This window comes from Loxodonta africana, chromosome 5, assembly GCF_030014295.1.
Source record: "Loxodonta africana isolate mLoxAfr1 chromosome 5, mLoxAfr1.hap2, whole genome shotgun sequence".
NCBI lineage: Eukaryota > Metazoa > Chordata > Mammalia > Proboscidea > Elephantidae > Loxodonta > Loxodonta africana.
In genome coordinates, this window is record NC_087346.1 from 157,794,945 (window position 1) to 157,822,122 (window position 27,178).

Here is a 27,178-nt window from a genome sequence, read left to right on the forward strand (position 1 = left end):
GAGGGTGAGGGCGCCCCCTGGTGACCATCGAGGGCTTCAGCTGGGACCTGTGAGGGCAGCCCAGCTCCAACAGGGAGGGAGGCTGCAGTGTCCCTGCCTCCACTCCTGCTCCTCCCACCTGGCCTCCTCCAGGTGATATTGAGAGTCCCAACATCTTCATCACCAACAAGGACACTAACGGTCTTTCTGGCACCTCGTCCGGTGTGCCTCCCATGGCACCAGGGTCTTCCCTGTCATGCCCACAGCCTCCTTGTCACCATTTACAGTCCAGGAAGCAGAGCTCCTGTGGGTGGGGAGACCCCGCTGCCCCCCCAGAAGGACTAGCTGCCAGCACCCAGGCACCTCCAGGTCACTTCGTCAAGGTGCCATGTTTGTGGGGAAGGGCAGCTGTGGCCCCTCTGGGGGTCTCTGGAGCCACCTCAGTTGGGGGCTGAGCTGAGCCTGCAGTGGGAGGGGTGTGATAGTTCATGTCATGTGTCATCTTGGCTAGGCTGTGATTCTCAGTGGTTTGGCAGACACTGGACTGGGTGCACTTCCATAATGTAATATAATCACCTTCCATGATGTCATCTGAGGTGATCAGCCCATCAGTTGAAAGGGAAATTTCCTTGGGGGTTGGGCCTGACTCCAGTATATAAATGGATGCTCTGGCAACGCTTGTTCTCTCAATCCTGCACTCTTCTCATCGCCTGACCTTTGGTTTTCTTGGGATGTGAGAAGCCTTCAGCCTGCCGCCTAACCTACAGATATTGGGTTCGTCAGCCCCTGCAACACGTGAGCCAGGAGAAGCCTTCAGGCTGCTGCCTGACCCATGGATTTGGGACTTGCCAGCCCCCACAATTGCATGAGCCATATGTATTTATACATACACTTCACTGCCTTTGCTTCTCTAGAGAACCCAGCCTAATACAAGGGGACTGGGGCTCCTGCAGGCAGGACAGGGCAGGGCTGCCCCGCCCCTTGCAATGCCCCCCAAGGTCAGGCACAGCAGATCTCTCTGCCCAAGGGCCTCCTGAGCCCCTCGGTCACCACAAGCTCTCAGTGGTCCCCTTTGACTTAGTGGTCTGTCCCACAGGGGGGCTGCAGGCTGCATCTGGGGTCCTGAGCTCCTGCCTCCTGCTATTATCGGAAGCTCTGCCAGGACCCCCTTTTGGAGAGCACTGACTTGCTTTCTTCCTAGGCCTAGGCACAACTCAGAGAGAGCTGGCAACCTGCCCAAGGGCACCCAGCCAGTGAGGGTGGCAACTCAGACCCCGGTGTGCCAGGGCAGTGTCCCTGGCCTACCTCCAGCTCCTGGGCAGGGGAGTGTATGGTCTCTGTGCCTGTCTGAGGCCCCCCACTCAGCACTGGCATCAAGTCAGGCACCTGGTAGACCCAAGGCTGGTGGCCCTCCTGGCCAAGACAGAAGTCCTGGTATCTGGCTGCCCAGAGGTGGGCTAGGGCCAGTGGGGATTGTATGCCTGAACCCTGACCCCTGGAGTGGCCTTTCCTTAAGTAGCCCTCCAGGTACCACCAGCTCTGGCTGGTGCTTCCCGGAGCTTCCTGCCTCACAGGGTACTTCTTCTATTTCCTACGGCACCCTTCTAGAAGCCCACAACCTGATCTGCCACTTACCAATCTCTGTGAGCCTCCGTTTCCCCCAGGTCCTGAGGCTAGCTCGCAGGGGCTGACTCCACATCCAGAGCTCTTGGCCCTCTCCAGCCCCAGGTCTCCCAAGGCCCTGCTGAAGGTGGGCAGCAGGCCACCTCTGCCTCAGACCAACCCCTCCCCACCCCCTTGTCCTGGCTCTACCTTTCGGGGTGAGGATGGCCCTGTAGAGGGTGGGGTGACCAAACATTCCGGGTTTAGTACTAAAAGTCCCACGTTGCAGGAAACCCCTCAGTCCCGGGCAAAGAAAGATAGTTGGTCCCTCTCGCTGGTGGCTATACCCCTCATCAGCTGCACCCTTGGCAGCCACATGGTCCCTGGCTTCCTGCTGGGCATCGTGGGGTAGGGTGCCTCCCCCAGACCTGGACGCAGGTAGGCGAAGGTTGGCTCAAGGGCTTCCTGGGGCCCAGGCCAGGTCTACACCCCCTGCCTGCCTCTCTGGGACCAGGTGGCTCCTCCCTGTCTGAGCTGTGCAGGAGAAGGCAGTGTCGCCTGGGGGCAGGCGTCAGGATAGCTCCATCTCCTGGGCCCCTACTCCCTCTCCCACTCCTGACCTGGTAGACCAGGAGAGCCACCATGTCTGAGCTGGAAGGTGACAACTGTGGGGAGAGGAAGGGGGTAACACCATGCAGCTTCATGTGGGGCTTCTCTGGGGGGTGGGGGTGGGGGTAGGGGGTGCTGACTTCCTGGCAGGTGGCAGCCGGGCTCAGCTTCCCTCACTGCTGATGATTACAGAAGGTCTGCTATTCAGCTGGTGACATAGGCCACAGACATTCACAGGGTGAGGAGCGGGGTATCTCTCTCAGCTCGCCAGGTGAACCCAGGGTAGCAAGGCTGAGTCTTCCCTCCCGAGCGCCTGGCCTTGGGCTGCCAGAGACACCAAGGGCCGCTGAACACCCCTTCTCTCCTGTTTCCCAAGGACCCTGTCCCGCTCAGAGGAGCACCCACGTTCTGAAACACTTTCTCCCCTCCCAGAAAGAAGTGAGTATGTCGGCCCTTCACAACCCTGCCCCGTTCTCTGGCCCCTCAGAGCCACCTCTGAGGGACACCCACCTCCAAGGACCTGGGCACCCAGGTCCCAAGGGCTCAGCGCCATGACCAAAGGTAGGCACCGTGATGCGGCAGCGCCACCAGGTGGCCTGCCCACTGCATTCTCCCCAGGGCAGCCCTCTAGGCTGCTGGGTGGGGCAGTCCTAGGTAGGGTGGGCTGAGAGTACCCCCGACACCCGCACACAAACTCCCATGAGAACACTGCTGGGCCAGGAGCTGGCAGTGGGGAGAATGTGGATGGAGCCCTCGAGGGCATGGGTTAGGCTTGCAGGGGCCCCCTCTCCTGGGGGAACCAGTGATAAAAGCAGCCAGGTGCTGGGCCTGTGGGAAGCCAAGTCGTGCCCTCGAATCGTCCCGAGAGTCTCAAAGCCACAGAACACGAGCACAGGGCTTCCCGAGAAGGAGAAAATGGAGTCTGAGCTCACAGAACAAACAGGCACGTCTGCAATCCCTAGATAGATTTATGGAAATGGCTCCAAATTACAGCATTTAGAAAATAAAAATAATCTCAAATACATAATAATATTCACTCCATCATATACTTTTTTTCCACAGAAGCCATCTTTGGGTGCACTTATCCCACTGTTAAGGTGTGACTGGATTTTTATCCTATAAAAGAAGCATCAGGTGTGTCATCTCTCTAAAAATAAAACTGCAGTCGTCCTTGCAACATGAAGCCTGAGATTTAAGCCTGAGGAGGAGTCCGTGCTGGGGCTGTCAGTGCCTGGCCCGGCCACGCCAGTGTCTGAGGAGGGTCCAGAGCACGAAGGGATGCAGAAGAAGAGGGGCGGTAGCAGCCACGTAAGTGGCCCTGGTGATCCTCGGCTGCCCAGTACACCCCGCCTGAGAACCCCCAGGATCCTCTTCCTGGGGCCTCCCTGCTGTGGGGGACGTGGCCTGGCCCCTCTTCCGGTCAGCAGGTATAGGACAGCCAGCAGACGCTTCTAGGGCCCACCCTGCTTAACAGGGCCCACTCTCTGCATTTTCCCCTCCGAGAAGAAATGAGACGCGTTGTTTTAGCCAAGGTCCTGAGGCAGGGCCGTGGAGGGGGTGGTGGCAGAGGGGAATGAGGTGTGGTAGCTGCGGGCCCTCAGGGAGAAAGGGCCAGCCCTTAGCAAAGCCCTGGGAGAAGCCCTGCTGTGATGCTGTCCTCAAGGGCCACATTATCTTCCTATCCGCCACCTGCCCCGAGATTTGGCCCCCTGGTGCCTGGGCTGGGGTTGGGGCTGCCTGGAGCTTAGCCAGTGACCGCCCCAATACCCAGGGTCAAGTGAGGGCGGCCCCCAGGTATTACTATGGCTGAACCCCGAGGCAGTAGTAGCAGAGCTCAGCAGGTAGGGGCAGGTGGGCAGGCAGGAGACCCCTGACCCTCAGCCGAGCAGACATTCTGCCCATGGCAGCCACTAGGTACCCAGGCTGCCCTCATTGGCCACCTGTGGGCCCTGGCCTGACTCAGGGTGGATGGGACAGTGGCTCTGGAAGTTGTGGAAGCCAAAGCGGCCCTGTGGCCCCTTCAGCAGCAGCAACAGCCGCAGCAGATGAAATGCGATGAAAACCCTCCGTGGCATGGCCTGGGGAGGGAGGAGGCGGGCAGCCACAGTGGGGGCCACAGCAGGGGCCACGGTGGGGACCCCGGCCTTCTTCCCGGGAATTCAAGTCATTGCTGCCCATGGTGGATTTGGGGATGAGCCCAGGTGCCGTGTCAGACGCCCGCCTTGTCGCTGTAGAAGGGTGTGACGTGGAACATGTAGCAGTGTGTGCACACACGGACTGGCTTCATCTGCCCGTAGCGTGGCAGCGGCGCTGAGTGCGAGGAGCAGCGGGAGCAGAAGATCTGGGACATGGGGTGGGGGGGCAGCAGTGGGCTCAGCCACAGCCGGCAGCAGGGTGTGCAAGGACGGGACAGACAGGCCCATCACCCCTGGCCCTCACCGCTCCTGAGACCGGCAGTGGGACCCGCCCCAGGCCCAAGTGCCCCTTGCCTTCCCTCTCACCCAGACCAGGCTTGAAGCTAATGGGTGGGTCTGCTGGACCAGCCCTATGGTCTGTGGGGCTGGGACCAGTGGGAAAACCTAGGGCAGGTCTTGGCCCCAGGAGGCCAGACCCCGAGTGGGGTACTGGGTGCTGTACCCAGGCTGCAGTAGGATCTTATTCAGACCCTCCAGCCCCTGCCTCTGTCCCCAGCTTGGAAGCAGCTGGATCTGGGTATAGACACTCTCCATTCAACGGTTGAGTGCTCTGAGTATAAATGCCCCGTGCCAGGAATCAGATGGGGTGCAGACATGGGGACCTCTACACGGACCCCACAGGCCTTGCCACCCCCATGGATCCATACTGGCTTCCAGACCCACGTGTACTGCTTGTGGATGGGATACCGCACTTCCGGTTCCAGGGGGCTATGGGGCTGAATTCCAGCCCTGAAGCCTCGGGGTCAAGTTCTGCCCAGGTGCCCAGCCTACCTTCCCACAACTCCGGCAGTGGTGCTTCCGGCGAATGACGGTGAAGGGTGCTTTGCAGGCAGTGCACAAGCCACAGGCCTCGTCCGGCACCCACTCGGGAGGGTCTGTCGCAAAGAGACGGGGACCGGTCAACCGGGTGTGTCACTGGGCCAAGGGCGGTCAGCACAGCCTTTGATCGGGTGGGCCCCGTGGCCCCTCTGCTCTCCTACCCTTGAGTCCCCCCTTCGGCTTTGGTCACTAGCTGTGACAGTCATTCCTTCCAGATATTGGCAGTGCACGTGAATCAAAACCCAGCTGGGCACCTTGCCCCAGGCCAGGCCACCTAGATGGCCACACCCTGTGTGACACTTAATTTCATGTGTCATCTTGACTGGCCTACGGTGCCTTGTCGTTTGAGCAAACACTAGTCTGTTGTTAGTTGCCACTGAGTTGGCTCCAGCTCACGCAGAACTTATATATAACAGAATAAAACGTTACCCACTCCTGCGCCTTCTCATGATCTTTTGTAGGTTTGAGCCCATTGTTGCACCTATTGACACTAGTCTAGTTACTGTGACAAAAATAATTACACGTAATTAAATAGCTTGGCTTTAAGAAGATAACCTTCCACAACTTGGGTAGGCCTTGTCGTCCAATCAGTTGAAGGCAGTAAGAGCAACAGGGAGTTTCCCTAGGGTGCACTCTGCCTCCGGACTACGAATAGACATATTGCCGGAACTCTTCCACTCTTCATGTCGTCTGACGTACGGATTTCGAGACACAAACCTGCAGGAGTCTCCAGCCTGTCACCTGACCTACGGATCTCTGAACTGTCAGCACCTCTCCCCAGTCTTGTGAGCCAATTCCTTAAAGTAGATCTCTCTATTGTGTGTGTGTGTTACTGTGTATGCATGTGCTGTAAAGGTGATTCTGACTCATAACGACCCTACAGGACAGAGCGGAACTGCCCCACAGGGTTTCTAAGGCTGTAATCTTTACAGAAGCAGATCGCCAGGTCTTTTCTTTCATTGAGCTGCCGTTGAGTTTGAACTGCCTACCTTTCAGCTCTCTCTCTATATATATATATTTATATACACCCACCCTTCACTTATCGACATGATTAGGTTCCAAAGACCAGGTCATTATATGAAAATTGGCATTATGCAAAAATGGAGAGTTACTACATCAGATCACAAAATGGAGGATGACTACATCATTACATAACTGCCAAACTGAAAATCACGGCCCAGCCAAGTTGACACACAACCTTAACCATCACAGCCAGTGTTACTCTCGTCTCCCATCTCGACATTCATTACAGCCAGACATATGTCATTAATGAGCAAAATAGTTGGATAGTAGATTTTTTACTATTACAAATGTGAAATTTTGGATAACGAGATAGGTAGTAAGTAGGTATACATTCAAGCCAGATTCAGAAGAGGATGTAGAATGAGGCATATCATTGCTGATGTCAGACAGATCATGGCTGGAAGCAGAGTGCCAGAAAGATGTCTACCTGTGTTTTATGACTATGCAAAGCATTCAACTGTGTGGATCATAACAAATTCTTGCTAACGTTGTGAAGAAGGGGAATTCCAGAACACTTAATTGTGCTCATATGGAACCTGTACATAGACCAAAGGCAGTCATTCAAATAAAAAAGGGGATACTGCATAGTTTAAAATCAGGAAACATGTGCATCAGGGTTGTATCCTTTCACTGTACCAATTCAATTTTCAATCTGTATGCTGAGCAAATAATCCGAGAAACTGGACTATATGATGAAGAACGGGGCATCAGGATTGGAGGAAGACTCATTAACAACCTGTGATATACAGGTGACACAACCTTGCTTGCTGAGAGGGCAGAAGACTTGAAGCACTTACTGATGAAGATCAAAGACCACAGTTGTCAGTATGGATTACACCTCAACAAAAAGAAAACAAAAATCTGCACAGCTGGACCAATAAGCAACATCACGATAAACGGAGAAAAGATTGAAATTGTCAAGGATTTCATTTTACTTGAATCCACAATCAATGCCCACAGAAGCAGCAGTCAAGAAACAAAACAATGTATTACACTGGGCAAATCTACTACAAAAGACCCCTTTAAAGTGTTAAAAAGCAAAGATGTCACCTTCAGGACTAAGATGAGCCTGACGCAAGTCATGGTATTTTCAGTCGCCTCATGTTGTTGTTAGGTGCTGCTGAGTCAGTTCCAACTCATAGCGACCCCATGCACAACAGAACGAAACTCTGCCCAGTCCTGATCCATCCTTACAATCGTTGTTATGCTTGAGCCCATTGTTGCAGCCACTGTGTCCATCCACCTCACTGAGGGTTTTCCTCTTTTCCGCTGACCCTGTACTTTGCCAAGCATGATGTCCTTCTCCAGAGACTGATCCCTCCTGACAACATGTCCAAAGTATGTAAGATGCAGTCTTGCCATCCTTGATTCTAAGGAGCATTCTGGTTGTACTTCTTCTAAGACACATTTTTTTGTTCTTCTGGCAGTCCATGGTATATTTAATATTCTTTGCCAACACCACAATTCAAAGGTTTCAATTCTTCTTCGATCTTCCTCATTCATTGTCCAGCTTTCACATGCATATGATGTGATGGAAAATACCATGGCGTGGGTCAGGTGCACCTTAGTCTTCAAGGTGACATCTTTGCTCTTCAACACTTTAAAGAGGTCCTCTGCAGCAGATTTATCCAATGCAATGCGTCGTTAGATTTCTTGACTGCTGCTTCCATGGCTCTTGATTGTGGATCCAAGTAAAATGAAATCCTTGACAACTTCGATCTTTTCTCCGTTTACCATGATGTTGCTCATTGGTACAGTTGTGAGGCCTTTTGTTTTCTTTATGTTGAGGTGCAATCCATACTGAAGGCTGTGGTCTTTGATCTTCATTAGTAAGTGCTTCAAGTCCTCTTCACTTTCAGCAAGCAAGGTTGTGACATCTGCATAACACAGGTTGTTAATGAGTCTTCCTCCAATTCTGATGCCCCATTCTTCTTCATATAGTCCAGCTTCTCAGGTTATTTGTTCAGCATACAGATTGAATAGGTATGGTGAAAGAATACAACCCTGGCGCACACCTTTCCTGACTTTAAACCAATCAGTATCCCCTTGTTCTGTCTGAACAACTGCCTCTTGATCTACGTGAAGGTTCCTCATGACCACAATTAAGTGTTCTGGAATTCCCATTCTTCAGAACGTTATCCATAATTTGTTATGATCCACACAGTTGAATGCCTTTGCATAGTTGATAAAACACAGGTAAACATCCTTCTGGTATTCTCTGCTTTCAGCCAGGATCCATCAGACATCAGCAATGAAATCCCTGGTTCCAAGTCCTCTTCTGAAACCGGCCTGAATTTCTGGCAGTTCCCTGTCGATATAGTGCTACAGCCATTTTTGAATGATCTTCAGCAAAATTTTGCTTGCGTGTGATATTAATGATATTGTTCTATAATTTCCACATTAGGTTGGATCACCTTTCTTGGGAATAGGCATAAATATGGATCTCTTCCAGTCAGTTGGCCAGGAAGTTGTCTTCCATATTTCTTGGCATAGACGAGTGAGCACCTCCAGCGCTGCATCCATTTGTTGAAACATCTCAATTGATATTCCATCAATTCCTGGAGCCTTGTTTTTCGCCAATGCCTTCAGAGCAGCTTGGACTTCTTCCTTCACTACCATCGGTTCCTGATCATATGCCACCTCTTGAAATGGTTGAATATCAACTAATCCTTTTCGGTATAATGACTCTGTGTATTCCTTCCATCTTCTTTTGATGCTTCCTGTGTCATTTAATATTTTCCCCACAGAATCCTTCAGTACCTTAACTCAAGGCTTGAATTTTTTCTTCAGTTCTTTCAACTTGAGAAACAACGAGCGTGTTCTTCCCTTTTGGTTTTCCATTTTAAGCTCTTTACACATGTCGTTATAATACTTTAGTTTGTATTCTTGAGCGACTCTTTGAAATCTTCTGTTCAATTCTTTTACTTCATCAATTCTTCCTTTTGCTTTAGCTGCTCAACATTCGAAAGCAAGTTTCAGAGTCTCCTCTGACATCCATCTTGGTCTTTTCTTTCTTTCCTGTCTTTTCAATGACCTCTTGCTTTCTTCATGTATGATGTCCTTGATGTCATTCCACAACTCATCCAGTCTTTGGTCACCAGTGTTCAATGCATCAGAGCTATTCTTCACATGGTCTCTAAATTCAGGTGGGATATACTCAAGGTTATATTTTGGCTCTCGTGGACTTGTTCTGATTTTCTTCAGTTTCAGCTTGAACTTGCATATGAGCAATTGATGGTCTGTTCCACAGTTGGCCCCTGGCCTTGTTCTGACTGATGATATTGAGATTTTCCATTGTACCTTTCCACAGATATAGTCAATTTGATTTCCGTGTGTTCCATCTGGCGAGGTCCATGTGTATTAGTCGCCATTTATGTTGGTGAAAGAAGGTATTTGCAATGAAGAAGTCGTTGGTCTTGCAAAATTCTATCATTCAATCTCCAGCGTTGTTTCTATCACGAAGGCCATATTTTCCAACTACTGATCCTTCTTCTTTGTTTCCAACTTTTGCATTAAAATCACCAGTAATTATCAATGCATCTTGACTGCATGTTCGATCAATTTCAGACTGTAGCAGCTGATAATAATCTTCTATTTCTTCATCTTTGGCCCTAGTGGTTGGTGGGTATATTTGAATAATAGTCGTATTAACTGGTCTTCCTTGTGGGCGTATAGATATTATCCTATCACTGACAGCATTGTACTTCAGGATAGACCTTGAAATGTTCTTTTTGATGATGAATGCAACACCATTCTTCTTCAAGTTGTCATTCCCAGCATAGTAGACTATATGATTGTCCGATCCAAAATGGCCAATACCAGTCCATTTCAGTTCACTAATGTCTAGGATGTTGATGTTTATGTGTTCCATTTCATTTTTTGATGATTTCAAATTTTCCTAGATTCATACTTCGTACATTCCAAGTTCTGATTATTAATGGATGTTTGCAGCTGTTTCTTCTCATTGAGTCGTGCCACATCAGCAAATGCAATTTACAAAAGCTTTACTCCATCCACGTCATTAAGGTCGACTCTACTTTGAGGAGGCAGCTCTTACCCAGTCATCTTTTGAGTGCCTTCCAACCTGGGGGGCTCATCTTCCAGCATTATATCAGACAATGTTCTGTTGCTATTCATAAGGTTTTCACTGGCTAATGCTTTTCAAAAGTAGACTGCTGGGTCCTTCTTTCTAGTCTGTCTTTAGTCTGGAAGCTCAGCTAAAACCTGTCCTCCATGGGTGACCCTGCTGGTATCTGAACACCAGTGGCATAGCTTCCAGCATCACAGCAACACACAAGCCCCCACAGTACAACAAATGTGTCTGTCAGCTTGTCGTACAGTCGCCTCATATACAGGGAAAAGCTGGACAATGAAAAAGGAAGATCGAAGAAGAATTGATGCCTTTGAATTATGGTGTTGGTAAAGAATATGGAATACACCATGGACTGCCAGAAGAATGAACAAATTTGTCTTTGAAGAAGTACAACCAGAATGTTCCTTAGAAGCGAAGATGACAAGACTTTGTCTCATTTACTTTGGACATGTTATCAGGAGGGACCAGTTCCTGGAGAAGAACATCATGCTTGGTAGAGAGTCAGCGAAAAAGAGGAAGACCCTTGATGAGATGGATTGACACAGTGGCTGCAACTATGGGCTCAAACATAACAACCGTTGTGAGGATGGTGCAGGACTGGGCTATCCATTTCTTTCTGTATTTAGAGTTGCTATGAATCAGTACTGTCTCGAAGATGCCTAACAACAACAGGTATATGTATATGTATACATACGTGTGTGTGTATTTATACATGGGGCCCTGGTGGCACAGTGGTTAAGAACTTGGCTGCTAACTGAAAGGTTGGCAGTTCAAATCCATCAGCAACTCCTTGGAAACCCTATGGAGCAGTTCTCCTCTGTCCTATAGGGTCGGTTTGAGTCGGAACTGACTCAGTGGCAATAGGTTTTTATATGTGTACATATATACATAAACCAAAACCAAACCCATTAAATACAACCAAAAATCTCTTGGGATTTTGTTCCTTGATTAGGAGGTTTAGGGTCATGGTTTTATGGGACATCCTAGTTAATTGGCCTAATAACATGTTTAGTGCTTCTGTTCTACCTCCTAGTTCATTGTGTCATGCCCGAAGTCTTAAAAGCTTGCAAGCAGCCATCCAAGGCACAACGCTTGGTCTCTATTCGCCTGGAACAACAGAGGAAGAAGGAGAGTCAGGAATAGAAGGAGGAATGGAATGTTTGACTAACTGCCTCCACGAACAACTGCCTCCTTTGCCATGAGACCAGAAGAACTGGATGGTGCCCAGCTACCATTACGAAACATTTTGATCAAAGATTCCATAGAAGAATCCTGATAAAAAGAGGGAAAATGCAGTAAGGAATTTCAAATTCTCACAGACTCCAGACTTCTTGGAGCCATGAAGGTTGGCTGAACCCCTGAAAGTACTGCCCTGAGATAATCTTTAAACCTTAAACCAAAGAATCCCCTGAAGTCTTCTTAAAACTGAACAACAGTTTAGCTTAACTAGTAAAAAATGCCTGCCTTGAGCATTATGCTGTTTTGAGAACTATTTATATGGAATTGAAATGACAATAGCAACTAGAAAGATTAGATAGGAAACTTAGGGGGTATCATGGATTGAATCATGTCCCCCCGAATATGTGTGTATCAGTTTGGCTCGGCCATGATTCTGGGTATTGTGTGATTTTCCTGTATGTTGTAAATCCTGCCTCTATGAATGAAGTTAATGAGGGAGGATAGGCGGCAGTTGTGTTAGTGAGGCAGGACTCACCTACAAGATTAGATTGTGTCTTGAGGCAATCTCTTGAGATATTAAAGAAAGAAGTGAGCAGAGAGATGAGGGACCTCATATCACCAAGAAAGCAGAGCGCGTCCTTTGAACCCGGGGTTCCTGTGCAAAGAAGCTCCTAGTCCAGCAGAAGATTGATGAGAAGACTGACAGAGAGAGAAAGCCTTCCCCTGGAGCTGACACCCTGAATTTGGACTTTTAGCCTACTTCACTGTGAGAAAATAAACTTCCTTTGTTAAATCCACCCACTCATGGTATTTCTGTTATAGCAGCACTAGATGACTGAAACAGGGGGCAATGAATTTATATTAATGGTAGAGGAACAACTCAGAAGATGAAGGTGAGAATGGTTGCACAACCCAAGAATGTAATCAACGTCACTGAATTGTGTATCTAGAAACCGTTCGATTGGTGTATGTTTTGCTGTGTATTTCTCAACAACGAAATAAATAAAACTATATATATTAAAAAAAAAAAAAAAACCTATTGCCATCGAGTTGATTTTGACTAACAACCCTGTAGGACAGAGTAGAGCTGCCCCATAGGGTTTCCAAGGCTATAATTTTTTTGGAAGCTGACTACCCCATCTTTCTTCTGTAGAGCAGCTGGCAGGTTTGAACCATTGACCTTTCAATTAGTGGCCAAGCACTTAACCATTGCACCACCAGAGCTCTGAGACAGAAGGAGCCCCGGTGGCACAGTGGTTAAGCACTGGGCTGCTGACCAAAAGATTGGTGGTTTGAATCCACCAGCCGCTCCTTGGCAACCCTATGGGGCAGTTCTGTTCTGTCCTATAGGGTTGCTACGAGTCGGAATTAACTCAATGGCAACAGGATTTTTTTGGTACATTTATGTGTCTGTGTATAACACTGGTTCTGTTTCTTAGAGAACACTGCCTAAGATACCCTGGCAGGGGCCCTCACCCAAGCCTCTCCCTGTCAGCACCCAGTCTGGTGGGCTGCCCATGTCAAAACCCGTTGGTAGAGGTGGGGGGCTAAGAAACGAAGAAAACAAGCCCCAGCTCAGCTCTGGCCACACTCTGCTGGGACCTTGACACCCCCAGCCTGACCACCTGGTGTTGTCTTTGACTGATACCCCTGCCTCAAGCTTACAAAAGGCTCCCCAGGCCCAGGACGAAGTGGAGGGAACATCCAGAAATAGGTTCTTGCCACTCTTGGCTCAGCGTGCAGCTCTCCAACCCTGCCCAGGTGTCCCACATACCTTCGAAGTCCCCATCCTGGGCCTTGGCTGCGAGCTCGGAGGACGATAGGGTCTCCTGGCACAGGGCGCAGTCCTCCAGGGCTGCGCTCCGCAGCGTCTGGGTGACTGTAAGGGAAAGAGTAGCTGTAGGAGGCACAGTCAGCAGTCCAGGGAGGGAATGCTCTGGGGCAGAGGGCTCGGGCTTGGGCACCACACACCCATGGCTGCTGCCAGCAGGGCCAGGTTCTGATGGTACCCTCCCCACAGGGTCCTTGCCACTGGAATTTAAGCTCACCCCACAGTCTTATGGCACATGGAGTACAGTCCCCATACTCTTTGCTGCCCCCACAGGTCTGAGGCTGACTGTGGAAGGGGGGCCTTCCTGCCTTGGGGTCCAGGGTGAGGGGCTTAGGGTACAAGGTGTAGGGGGCTGAAGGGCCTGGTGGTAGAGGCCCACAGTGCAGGGGCCTGGGGTGCAGGGTCCACGGTGTGGGGTCCTAGGGTACAGGATCCAGTGTGCAGGGCCCAGGGTACAGGGGAGTGAGGGGCCTGGTGGTAGGGGCCCACAGTGTGGGGTCCTAGTGTGCAGGGTCCTGGGTGCAGGGTGCAGGGTCCTAGGGTGCAGGGTCCAGGGCCCTAGGGTGCAGGGCCCAGGGTGCAGGGTCCTAGGGTCCAGGGTCCTAGGGTCCAGGGCCCTAGGGTGCAGGACCCAGGGTACAGGGCAGAGGGTGCAGGGCCCAGGGTGCAGGGTGCAGGGTCCAGGGTCCTAGGGTGCAGGGCCCAGGGTGCAGGGTCCTAGGGTCCAGGGCCCAGGGTCCAGGGTCCTAGGGTGCAGGGCCCAGGGTGCAGGGTCCTAGGGTGCAGGATCCAGTGTACAGGGTCCATGGTGCAGGGTCCATGAGTCAGGGTCCAGGATGCGGGGTCCTAGGGTGCAGGGCCCTAGGCTGCAGGGTCCTAGGATGCAGGGCCCAGGATGCAGGGTCCATGGTGCAGGGTCCAGGGTGCAGGGTCCTAGGATGCAGGGTCCAGTGTGCAGGGTCCTAGGGTGCAGGGTCCAGGGTGTGGGGTCCTAGAGTGCAGGGTCCAGGGTGCAGGGTCCTAGGGTACAGGGCCCAGGGTGCAGGGTCCTAGGGTGCAGGGCCCAGGGTGCAGGGTCCTAGGGTACAGGATCCAGGGTCCATGGTGCAGGGTCCATGAGTGCAGGGTCCAGGGTGTGGGGCCCTAGAGTGCAGGGTCCAGGGTGCAGGGTCCTAAGGTACAGGGTGTAGGGTCCTAGGATGCAGGGCCCAGGGTGCAGGGTTCTAGGGTGCAGGGTCCTAGGGTACAGGATCCAGTGTACAGGGTCCATGGTGCAGTGTCCACGAGTGCAGGGTTCAGGGTGTGGGGTCCTAGGCTGCAGGGTCCAGGGTGTGGGGTCCTAGAGTGCAGGGTCCAGGATGCAGGGTCCAGTGTGCAGGATCCTAGGGTACAGGGTCCAGGGTGCAGGGTCCTAGGGTGCAGGGCGTGGGGTCCAGGGTGCAGGGTCTTGGGAAGGTTGGGGGTGAGTGAGCACTCCTGTTCACCCCATGAGGTGGGGCAGATCACCTTACCCTAGGCCTGCACTGCCTCTCACCTACCTCTTCTCAGGAAAGAAAGAACCCTCTCTCTCTCCTCACCATGGCTGCCTGTTGCCAGGCCTGCTGAGAAGTGACCCAGATCCACACAAAGGCCACTCAGAGAGGACGTGAGACCTGAGGGCTGACTGGGCTGCCTGCTGCCAGCCCTGAAACCCTCCTGGATGTGGGGGCTGGGGACCTCCAGCAGGCACTTAGGCTCTGGAGGGGTATGTAGATGCTGGCCTGTAGGACCCAAGGTAGGTCTTCATTTAGTCCACATTCCACCAATGGCTGGGCTTCGTGGTGGGCTGCGCTTGTGCAGGGCTGGAGGGCTGGGCCAATAGCCAGGGCAGGGGCAGCTCTGCCCCAGTGGGGTTGGGTAGCTGGGTTCTGGGACTGAGGCCATGCTAAAGGCAAGCCCTTTCTGGCTGCCTGTTGTGGCCAAGCACCGGGTCCACCATGTGGTCAACCATGCACGCCATGACCCTCTGCTCCTGAATCTCCACCCCCTCTGTCTACTCGTAGCAGCTCTTTGTTCCTCCACCCTCTAAGCCAGGCATGGCCCACTCAGGCCTGTCGGCCAAGCTAAGATCTGAGCACATTAGCCTAGTTCCTCAGGCCAAGATGACCTGGTCTCCACTTCTCCACCCCCTGCTTGCCCATGTAGCTCTGTGCAGGTCACAGGACCCCCCAAAGGCTGGTCCAAGCATTTGGCTATGTTCCTGGGGGCGTGGTCTGAGGGCCTCACCTGCACAGCATGGTGGGCCCCAACCCTCGAGGGCTTCCCCTTTTCACTGTGCCCCCCACCCACAGGGGCCCTGCATTGTCTGCCTGGACTGTGACCCTCAAGGCAGGTGGGGGGCTTTGTGCAGCTTAGTGTCCTAGGAGTCCCCAAGGTGGGGTACTCCCTGTTTGCAGAGCTAGTTCTGAGTAGGGCTTTCCCAGAAGCAGCTGGCCAAGAATTCCCTGGGACTATTTTTTTTTTTTTTTGAAGACAGGGTAGCCTGGTGTGGGGGCTCTGGCAGGAAGGCACCCCAGTGAGGAGTGGAGGTTCTTCCAGAATGGGAGTCTCTGCCTGCACAAGGGCAGGGGAAGCAGGGGCCGTGTCCTCCCAGACCCGGGACCCGGGACTCTGCCACACCCCTGCAGGCAGCAAGCAGTGGGCTCCCCACACTTTGTCTATCAGTCCCAGCCCTGAGGCCAGTCTCCTTCACCAAATAACTCCATTGTGTGTGCGAGTGTGTGTGCATGTGCGTGACTGTGTGTGAGAGCATTAAATGTGTGTGATGTGTGAGCGTGTGTGTGCGTGTGCATGAGAACACTGCATGTGTCTGTGATATGTGTGTGTGCGTGACTGTGCGTGAGAGCACTGCACGTCTGTGATGTGTGCATGTGTGTGCGTGACGGTGCATGAGAGCACTGCACGTCTGTGATTGTGTGTGTGTGACTGTGCGTGAGAGCGCTGTACGTGTCTGTGGTGTGTGTGTGGGTGACTGTGCGTGAGAGTGTTGCATGTCTGTGATGTGTGTGTGTGTGACTGTGCGTTGAGAGCATTGCATGTGTCTGTGATGTGTGTGCGTGTGCGTGAGAGCACTGCATGTGTCTATGATGTGTGTGAGCGTGTGTGTATGTCCATGTGTGACAGCACTGCATGTGCGTGTGTGCATGACTGTGCGTGAGAGCATTCCATGTGTCTATGATGTGTGTGAGCGTGTGCAAACACATGTGGCCGATTAAAGGCAGCCACAGACTCCTTGCAACTCTTCACGGAGATGTGGAGTCTATGGCCCCTCCCTTGGCTCCGGGCAGCGCGAATCCGGAAGAAGTGATGCTGGATCCCTCCTAGGTCCAGGACCCCCGTCCGCAGTAAGGTTTGGGCCGCCTTGCTGGGAAGCTGGCCAGAGGTGAGGAGCAGCAGCTGCGTGTGCTGGCATGTGCATAGGGGGTCGTTTCCCACCTACCCAGCTGTGACCCCACTTCTCTTGGCAATTACACCCCTTGGTCCCCACAGCAGATAGCCTGGCACTTCTGAGCCATTTCCATTTGGAAGGTGCAGGTCACGGAAAACCTAGGGTGGGTGGTTGCTCCCACAGGATGGGCCATGTCTGCATGGGGCTAAGAGGTATGGTATTCTGCACCCCTACTTCCTGAGGATGGTGGACAGAGCCTGGCCAGAGCAGGTACTCACCCTTCTTCAGCTTCTCCTTGTCATCTGTTTCCGGCTTTGTAGCCATGACTTCAAACAGGGTCTTGAGGATACTTCTCAGGTCGCTTGCATAGTTTGTCTGCAGCTGGTCTGCCACACCTGGGAGGAGAGCCCCAGGTGAGAACAACAGGGGTCAGGCAGAAGGACAGGTCGGGCTGGCCGACTTGGGAAGCATGATGCTACTTCTGGGTGAAGCCATGCCAGAGCTCATGATCTAAGACCCACACATCCTCAGACCAATTAGGGGGAGAAGGGGCTGCCCAGACTCCATGGAGACAATTCCTTTGGCAGAAATAGAACCAGGAGCCAAGGGAAGGCAGAGGAAGGGATGAGACCTACCCTAACCAGCACCACCATGAGTCAGTCTGTTACTGACAGGAATGTGTTTTATCTGTGTGGTCACAGCCACAACTACAAAGTGGACGCTCCTCAGCAGAGGGTCCCTGGTGCCCACCCCCACGCATCACCTTTAACCATCATGGCAACTGTGGTACCCAGACCCCACCTGCAAAGCCTGCCTGACCCTGTGGTGGGTGAGCCCCCAGCTGATATACTCCTGTCCCAAATAGCCACGACCATGGGCCCCGAGAGTCTCCGTGTGCCAGGAGCCCAGGAGGACTACGCCCGCAGGTGGTGCCCAGCACCTTGGTCCTCTGCCCACCCCCACTCCATCACCCAGCTGCTCCCTGGCAGGAAAATGTCCCTACCCCCACCCGCAGAGATACCCTCCCTTCTCCTTCCCTGGGATGTGGCGGATTCCACCCTCCTGCATGAAAGGCATGCTAGCAGGAAGGCTGAGGGGGCTGCTGGCATTTACAGCAAAGCCAGGGAGAACTCCCACCCCTACCAGGACGCAAGCGTCCACGGCCCATCATAGTGCTGACCCCGCAGCCAAGGCTTCCTTCCAGAGGGTTCCCTATACACAGGCATGGTATGACTTAAACCTAAAACAAGCCCAGGGGGTAATTTTGGCAGACCATGGACTGAAGCTCAGGGTCTGGGGCAGGTTTTACCCAAGGCCCGGGGAAGGCCAACACAGGTCCTCGGGGCATGCCTGGCCTGGCTCAGGGCTGGGTCTGTGGTCCCTCAGCTGTATGGAAAGACCCCCCCGGGACCATGGCTGAGATTCCGCAGGGGCAGGTCTGTCCACAGGCTGCCCACGCTGACCCTTGCTCCTGCCCACTCTGACCCTGCCAGCCCCAGAGGAACTGCTGGGCTGGGACAGAACCGGGCTCCTGTTGAAAGCAGTGTCCGAACCTCCTGCTCCCCAGGTGAGGGGTGGGAACAGGGTGGGCAAGGGGACTGGGCGGGGGAGACCTCACTGTATACTTTGAACCACGTGGATATGATAGTTATTTAAAACACATATACTGCACTAACCACACACACAACACACACACCACACATATCACACACACACAGTACACACATATAAACACACAGAGCACACATACCACACATACATGCATACCACACATACACACCACACATACCACACACACCACACATACCAACCACACACGTGTACACACACCACACACACACACCACACATAGCAACTGCACACATGTATAAATACCCCACACATACCACACACATATGCCACACATACCAACCACACACATGTGTATACACCACACACACCACACATACCAACTGCACACATGTATACATACACCACACAAACCACACGTACCGCAAAGACCACACACACGTACTCACAGCATACCACACATACCACACACAACATATACCACACACAACATATACCACACCAAACACACATATACCATATGTACCACACACACTATACATTATACACACATACACACATCACATACACCACACACATCACACACACACCAAAAGGAAAAAGCCACTCCCCTCTCCAAATTCCCCCAGGAGATAGAATACACATATCCCACTGTTTAGCTATCCAAAGAGAAGGAAGAAAGCAAAATTAGTCACTGTGGACAATAAGACCTGAAATACAAATTAAACAGAGCCCCCTATGCATCCCCAGCAGAAAGGTGCAGTGCGGGGCCCAGGAAAGTGGGAGCAGTTCCCCAACTGACAGCTGAGGGTCCTAAAGGAGAACAAAGCCCTCATCTCTCTATAAAACCAAAACCAGCTGCCAGACTCCTGGCGACCCCACGTGTGTCAGAGTAGAACTGTGCTCATACGGTTTTCAGTGGTTGGTTTTTTGGAAGTAGTGTCTCTCTTCCGAGGCACCTCAGGGTGGACTGTAGCCTCCAAACTTTCAGTTCGCAGCCAAGCGCATTAACTGCTTGCACCACCCAGGGATCCTGTCTCTACGTGGGGACACGGACATGAAAGAGTGTATGATGCCCCCAGGCAGGGCCAGGCACGGCCTGCCCCAGGGTCTCAGCCTTCCCCTTAAAGGCACTGGTGTGGCCCCTTGCACCCAGGAGCCAGCCCACCTGCTCCAGACCCCAGCAACACACCTGATATACAGACGAAGAGGCGGTGGATCAGGTCGTGGCTGCTGTGGAACCGGGACCGGATCTTTTCCCTCATGGCCACAGGGGCATCATGTGGGGCCGTGGGGGCTGCCTCGGGAGCCTTGTCTGAGGAGCAGGAAGCTGCTGTGGAGTCGCTGCACAGAGAAGGAGAAACACGGTGTGGGGCCCAGGCAGCCCACAGTGGGCAACAGAGAGATGCCTCCAAGAGCCCAGGCTGGGGCATCTCAGCCTGAAAGTCAGAGTCCAGACAAAAATCTACGTGCCCTGTGGGTTTCCACTCCCAGGGTACTGAGTTGCCCATATACAACTTTCCTATAAGCTAACTTGAAGACTTATCAGTGATATATCATCTCACCCCCATAAGAATGGCAGTCATCAAAAAATAAGGAAAATAACAGGTGTTGATGAGGCAGGTTGTGGAGAAACTGGAAACCTCGTCCATTGCTGGTGGGAATGTAAAATGGTACAGCCACTGTGAAAAAATGTTTGGCGGTTCCTCAAAAAGCTGGATACAGAGCTACCATATGACCCAGCAATTCCAATCCTAGGTATAAGCCCAGAAGAAGTGAAGGCAGGAATGCAAAAAGAAACCTGTATACCAATGTTCATCGCAGCACTTTTCACAATAGCCAAAAGGTGGAAATAACCCAAGTGCCCATCGACCAATGAACGGACAAACAAAACATGGTGCGCACACAAGAGACTACTACTCAGCCATCAAGAGAAACGAAGTCCTGATGCCACAACGTGAATGAACCTTGAAAACGGTAAGCTGATCAAAGTCAGTCAGTTGCAAAAGGATAAATACTGTATGCTCTCACTTATACGAAATAATCAAATATATAGAAACTAAAGATTATTAGTGGTTACCAGGGCTGGGAGGGAGGGGGGAAAAGGGAGTTTGTAATTAGGGGCCATTGAATTTATGTTAATGGTGGTACAATAATTTGGAAAAGAATAGTGGTAAATGTTACACAACTTGAAGAATGTAATCAATGTCACTGAATTGTACTTGCAGGAATTGTTGAATTGGTGAATGTTTTGTATATTTTTAACACACACGTTATCCACGTGACACATGTACACCACTTGGAAAATCAGGCAGTACAATATAGTTTTGACCCAGTACTGCTGCACCTGCCCTGTCCTCTGGCCTCTGAATTTTGTTCCCTAGAGGCAACACCTCCAACTCTTTCCACTGTGACTCCAGGTGTGGACCTTCAAGGAGCTGACATACACGTGTTGGCTGCTCCTTCTTGCACTCCTTGTTGGTATAATCTATGGACTTCTTCTGTGGAAGTTTCACAGTTTGCCTCTCTTATACCAACATGTAGTGGGCGGAACAATGGCTCCCAACAAGATATACCCACGCCCAAATGCCCAGAACCTATGAACGTGACCTTGTTTGGAAAAAGGGTCTTTGAGGATGTAATTACATTAAGGATCTTAAGATGAGATCATCCTGGATTATCCAGATGGGCCCCGAATCCAATGACAAGCATCCTCCTAAAAGACACACAGAGGAGAAGGCCAGGAGGGGACGAAGGCAAGAGAGTAATGTGGCCAGAAGCCAAGGAATGCCTGTAGTCACCAGAAGCTGAGGCAAAGAATGGATTCTCCCCCCAGAGCTCCGGAGGGAGCGTGTTATGGGTTAAATTGTGTCCCCCAAAAAGTTATGTTGAAGTCCTAACCCATGTACCTGGGAATATGACCCTATTTGGAAATCAGGAGTTTCTTTTGTTATGTTAATGAGATCATATCAGAGTAGGCTTGGCTTAAACCTAATCCTGTCTGAGCAGCGTCTTAGAAAAAGAGCAGAAGAGACACACACACAGGAGAGGCAGACGCCATGTGCAGAAAGACGCAGAATCACCTGCACGCCCAGGAACGCCAAGGATTGCCAGAAAACTGAAAGAGACAAAGAAGGATATTCCCGTAGAGCCATGCCCTGAATTCGGACTTCTGGCCTCCAGAACTATGAGACAATAAATTTCTAGATGGATTGGCAAAATAACCACAACGATGGACTCCAACATGCAGGCGATGTTGAGGATGACACAGGACCGGGCAACACTATGTTCTGTTGTACGTAAGGGCGCCATGAGTCAGAGTCCACTCGACAGCAGCTATTTACCTCTAAGTAAAAGAGAAGCTGCCCAAACCCCATAGCCCAAGGGTCCCTTGCTGTAAACGCTAGAGAAATGCTTGTCTGTGTTCGTCTGCAGATACAGATGGAATCTTCTTCGTAGCACTGTTTGCTCCAGCAAAAAACTGGGAAGAAGCCAAAGCCTGTTGGTGGTGGACTAGAAAATAAACTGTGATCTGATCATGCAGTGCAGGGTAGACAGAGGTGGGGAGGAGTCGACCACAGCTACGCTCACCTATGTGAATGGTTCTCCCACGTGGCATCAGACTTCTAAAAAGTCCACACAGATGAGCCTTTTTATGAGCAGTTGAGAGCCATGCAGAAGTGCACAACATATTATTTAGGAATACCCATAACATAAAACCATGAAAAAATGCAAATATATAATACCCATAAGAGTGGCCAGCCGGGGTGGGGAGGGAGGCTGGGGTTGGTAGGGCACGTGGAGCTGCCCGGTTCTCCGTCTTTAAGGGGCAGGTGCATGAGTGTGCACTTCATTGCTCTACTCTGATGTAATACCTCTTTCTTTAAGCGTACTTCCTATTACACTGGACACTGAGCAGTGATGAGAGCCTTGAGGGTGGGGCTGGGTATGCCAGCCAATGGGTGACTGGGAGGGAAGTACCTGCTCTGCAGGTTATGTTATTAAGTCACACTCGAGTGGGGTGGTGTCATGGATTGAACTGTGTCCGTCAAAAATATGTGTCAACTTGGCTAGACCATGATTTCCAGTACTGTGTGGTTGTCCTCTATTTTGTGATCTGATACAATTGTCCCCTATTTTGTGGTATTGTATAATTACATGTCATAAATCCTAAACCCCTATATGTTAATAAGGCAGGTTTAGTGTGGGGTGTGTCTTAAGTCATGCCCATACTCAAGTCACACCCTTGCTTGAGTCACGCTTTTTTGTGTTAAAGGAGATAAAAGGAGAGAGACGCGCGCAGAAAGGGAAGGGACCTCACTACCACCAAGAAAGAAGAGCCAAGGGCAGAACACATCCTTTGGACCTATGGTCCCTGTGCTAAGAACCTCCTAGACCCAGCGGAAGACTGATGCCAAGACACATGGAGATCTCCCAGGAACATCGGGCCCACAGATGTTGAAAGGAGACAAAGACCCTCCCCCAGAACTGACAAAGAGAAAGACTTCCCCTAGTGCTCGCCCTGAATTCAAACTTCTAGCTTCCTAAACTGTGAGAGAATAAATTTCCATTTGTTAAAGCATCCACTTGTGGTATTTCTGTTACAGCAGCACTGGAGTTCTAAATCTAACCACTCCTGAATTATAACATATAGACATGCCCACAGAGAAAGACAGATGCCATGTGAGGATCACCAAGGAATGCTACCAAGGGTACCAACAGGGAAGAAATCAACACGGCTAAGACTCTGATTTGAAACTCTAGCCTCCAGAACTGCAAGAAAATGAATTTCTTTTTCATAAAGGAACCCGCCTGCGATATTTGTGTTACAGCAGCACTTGGAAACTAAGACAAGCTGCTGTTCAACCCGGCATCTCTTCCTTCCTGAGTGAGGACTTCGTGGCCAGAAGACACTGGCTCCTCATCAGCGTGCCTTGCCTGGGATAACCTTGCATGTTGACTGTGAGTGCTGTCGTCGCCTCTAATTTCCACAACCATGCTATGAGGCAGGTTTTTACAGATTTGGAAGGTGAGGCCTAGGAAAGTTAAACAAGTGCCCAAGGTTACCGTTAGTAAGTAGCAGAGGTAGTCACTCCAGGTGGTGCCTCTTGCTGTGAGGTGAAAGAAACACAGTGAGCTAAGTGCCTGGACCACAGCAAACGCTCAGGTCACAGTGCTGGTCAGACGGTCAGCTCATTTACATCTGAAGGCTGTAGGTCTCAACTCTGTGCACCTCAGTTTCCTCATTTGTGAAATGGGAAGGTTGTTGCAGAATTACAACAAGGATTAGAACACTGTAAACGCAAGTAAATCTTGGATTACAGCATTAGATTTAAACTCCAGTAGAAACTGAATCCAGCAACATATAAAAAGGATAACACATCACAACCAAGTGGGATTTATCCCAGGAATGCAAGGTTGGTTCATCATGAAAATCGATCAATGCATACAACATATTAATAAAGGACAAAAACCCCATGATAATCTCAATAAATGCGGAAAAACATTGGCAAAATCCAACATCCTTTCATGATATAAACACTCAACAAACTAGGAAGAGAAGGAAACTTCCTCAACATAATAAAAAGCAATCATGAAAGTCCAACAGCTAACATCAGACTGGTGTTTTCCCCCTAAGGTCAGGAACAAGGATATCTGCTATCACCATTTCCATTCAACATTGTAGTAGAAGTTCTATTGTTGTTGTTAGGGGCCATTGAGCCAGTTCCAACTCATACCAACCCTATCTACCAAAGAAGGAAACACTGCCTGGTCCTGCTCCATGCTCACAATCGTTGTTATGCTTGAGCCCATTGTTGCAGCCACTACGTCAACCCATCTTGTTGAGGGTCTTCCTCTTTTCCGTTGACCCTCTACTTTACGAAGCATGACGTCCTTCTCCAGGGACTGATCCCTCCTGACAACATGTCCAAAGTACATAACACACAGTTTCACCATCCTTGATTCTAAGGAGCATTCTGGTTGTACTTCTTCCAAGACAGATTTCTTCGTTCTTTTGGCAGTCCATGGTATATTCAATATTCTTTGCCAACACCACAACTCAAAGGCATCAACTCTTCTTCAGTCTTCCTTATGCATTGTCCAGGTTTCGCAGGCATATGATGTGACTGAAAATACCATGGCTTGGGTCAGGCGCACCTTAGTCTTAAAGCACCTCAGGTAGGGAAGCACTCAAAATACCACTGGGGAAGAGCTGCCTCCTCAAAGTAGGGTCGATCTTAATGACGCAGATGGAGTAAAGCTTTCAGGATCTTCATTTGCACATGTAGCATGACGTGAAATGAAGAGAAACAGCTGCAAACATCCATTAATAATCAGAATGTGGAATGTATGAAGTATGAATCTAGGAAAATTGGAAGTCGTCAAAAATGAAATGGAACACATAAAGATTGATATCCTAGGCATCAGTGAGCTGAAATGGACTGGTATTGGCCATTCTGAATCGGACAATCATATGGTCTACTATGCCAGGAATGACAACTTGAAGAGGAATGACGTTACATTCATCGTCAAAAAGAACATTTCAAGATCTATCCTGAAATATAGCACTGTCAGTGATAGGATAATATTCGTATACCTACAAGGAAGACCAGTTAATATAACTATTAGTCAAATCTAAGCACCAACCACTAAGGCCAAAGATGAAGAAATTGAAGATTTTTATCAGCTTCTGCAGTCTGAAATTGATTGAACATGCAACCAGGATGCATTGATAACTACTGGTGATTGCAATGCAAGAGTTGGAGACAAAGAAGGATCGGTAGTTGGAAAATATGGCCTTTGGTGACAGAAATAATGCTGGAGATCAAATGATAGAATTTTGTGAAGACCAAGGACTTCTTCATTGCAAATGCCTTTTTTCACCAACATAAATGGCGACTATGCACATAGACCTTGCCAGATGGAATACACAGGTATCAAAATCGACTACATCTATGCAAGGAGATGACGGAAAAGCTCAATATCATCAGTCAGAACAAGGCCAGGGGGTGACTGTGGAACAGACCATCAACTGCTCATACGCAAGTTCAAGTTGAAACTGAAGAAAATTAGAACAAGTCCATGAGAGTCAAAATATGACCTTGAGTATATCCCACCTGAATTTAGAGACCATCTGAAGAACAGATTTGATGCTTCGAACACTAATGACTGGAGATCAGACGTGCTGAGGAGTGACATCAAGGATGTCATACATGAAGAAAAGAAGAAGTCATTAAAAAGACAGGAAAGAAGGAAAAGACCAAAATGGATGCAAGAAGAGACTCTGAAACTTGCTCTTAAATGCCAAGTAGCTAAAGCAAAAGGAAGAAATGATGAAGTAAAAGAGCTGAACAGAAAGTTCCAAAGGGAAGCTAGAGAACACAAAGTATTATGACGACATGTGCAATGACCTAGAGATAGAAAACCAAAAGGGAAGAACATGCTCAGCATTTCTCAAGCTGAAATAACTGAATCAAAAATTCAAGCATCGAGTTCCAATACTGAAGGATTCTACAGAGAAAATATTAAATGATGCAGGAAGCATAATAAGATGGGAGGAATACACACTCTACCAAGAAGAATTGGTCGATGTTTAACAATTTCAGGAGGTAGCATATGATCAAGAATGGATGGTACTGAAGGAAGAAGTCCAAGCTGTACCGAAGGCATTGGCAAAAAACAAGGCTTCAGGAATTGACAGAATACTAACTGAGATGTTTCAATAAATGAATGCAGAGCTGGACGTGCTCACTTGTCTACGCCAAGAAGTTTGGAAGACGGCTACCTGGCCAACCAACTGGAAGAGATCCATATTTATGCCTATTCCCAAGAAAGGTGATCCAACCAAATGCAGCAATTATTGAACAATATCATTAATATCACATGCAAGTAAAATTTTACTGAAGATCATTCAAAAGTGGCTGCAGCAGTGTATTGACAGAGAACTGCCAGAAATTCAAGCAGGGTTCAGGAGAGGACGTGGAACCAGGAATATCATTGCTGATATCAGATGGATCCTGGCTGAAAGCGGAGAATACCAGAAAGATGTTTACTTGTGTTTTATTGACTACGCAATGGCATTCAACTGTGTGGATCATAACAAATTATGAATAACATTGTAAAGAATGGGAATTCCAGAACACTTAATTGTGCTCATGAGGAACCTGTACACAGATCAAGAGGCAGTTGTTTGAACAGAACAAGGGGATATTGCATGGTTTAAAGTCAGGAAAGGTGTGCATCAGGGTTGCATTCTTTCACGATACCTTTTCAATCTGTATGCTGAGCAGATAATCCCAGGAGCTGGACTACATGAAGAAGAACGGGGCATCCGGATTGGAGGAAGACTCATTAACAACCTGCATTACGCAGAAGACACAACCTTGCTTGCTGAAAGTGAAGAGGACTTGAAGCACTTACTGATGAAGATCAAAGACCACAGCCTTCAGTATAGGTTACACCTCAACATAAAGAAAACAAAAATCCTCACAACTGGACCAATGAGCAACATCATGATGAACGGAGAAAAAATTGAAGTTGTCAAGGATTTCATTTTACCTGGATTCACAATTAAAATCCACGACACAGTGTTTGCAACAATGGGCTCAAACATAACAACGATTGTGAGGATTGTGCAGGACTGGGCAGTGTTTCGTTCTGTTATATACAGGGTCCCTATGCATCAGAACCGACTCGACAGCACCTAACAACAACAACAACAGGATGGCTTTAATAAGAAAGATGGCAGTAGCAAGTGTTGCTGAGGATGTGGAAAAATTAACCCTTACACGTTGCTAACAGGAATGTAACACGGTGGTCATTTTAGAAAATTGTTTGGTGGTTCCTTAAAA

General features: G+C 49.9%; 1 protein-coding gene across 1 annotated transcript in view; it reads right to left on the reverse strand.

The window, feature by feature from the left end:
- Positions 1-3,153: 3,153 nt before the first annotated feature.
- The window catches only part of ZFYVE28 (zinc finger FYVE-type containing 28), a 127,577-nt gene continuing 103,552 nt past the window's right edge, over positions 3,154-27,178 (reverse strand). The window contains exons 9-13 of the mRNA XM_064286150.1: positions 19,519-19,670; positions 17,036-17,152; positions 13,274-13,378; positions 5,157-5,260; positions 3,154-4,531 (exon numbers count right to left, since the gene is read on the reverse strand). Coding sequence (XP_064142220.1) covers positions 4,400-4,531; positions 5,157-5,260; positions 13,274-13,378; positions 17,036-17,152; positions 19,519-19,670 — 610 coding nt within the window. The 3' untranslated portion in view covers positions 3,154-4,399. The remainder of the gene's footprint in view (positions 4,532-5,156; positions 5,261-13,273; positions 13,379-17,035; positions 17,153-19,518; positions 19,671-27,178) is intronic.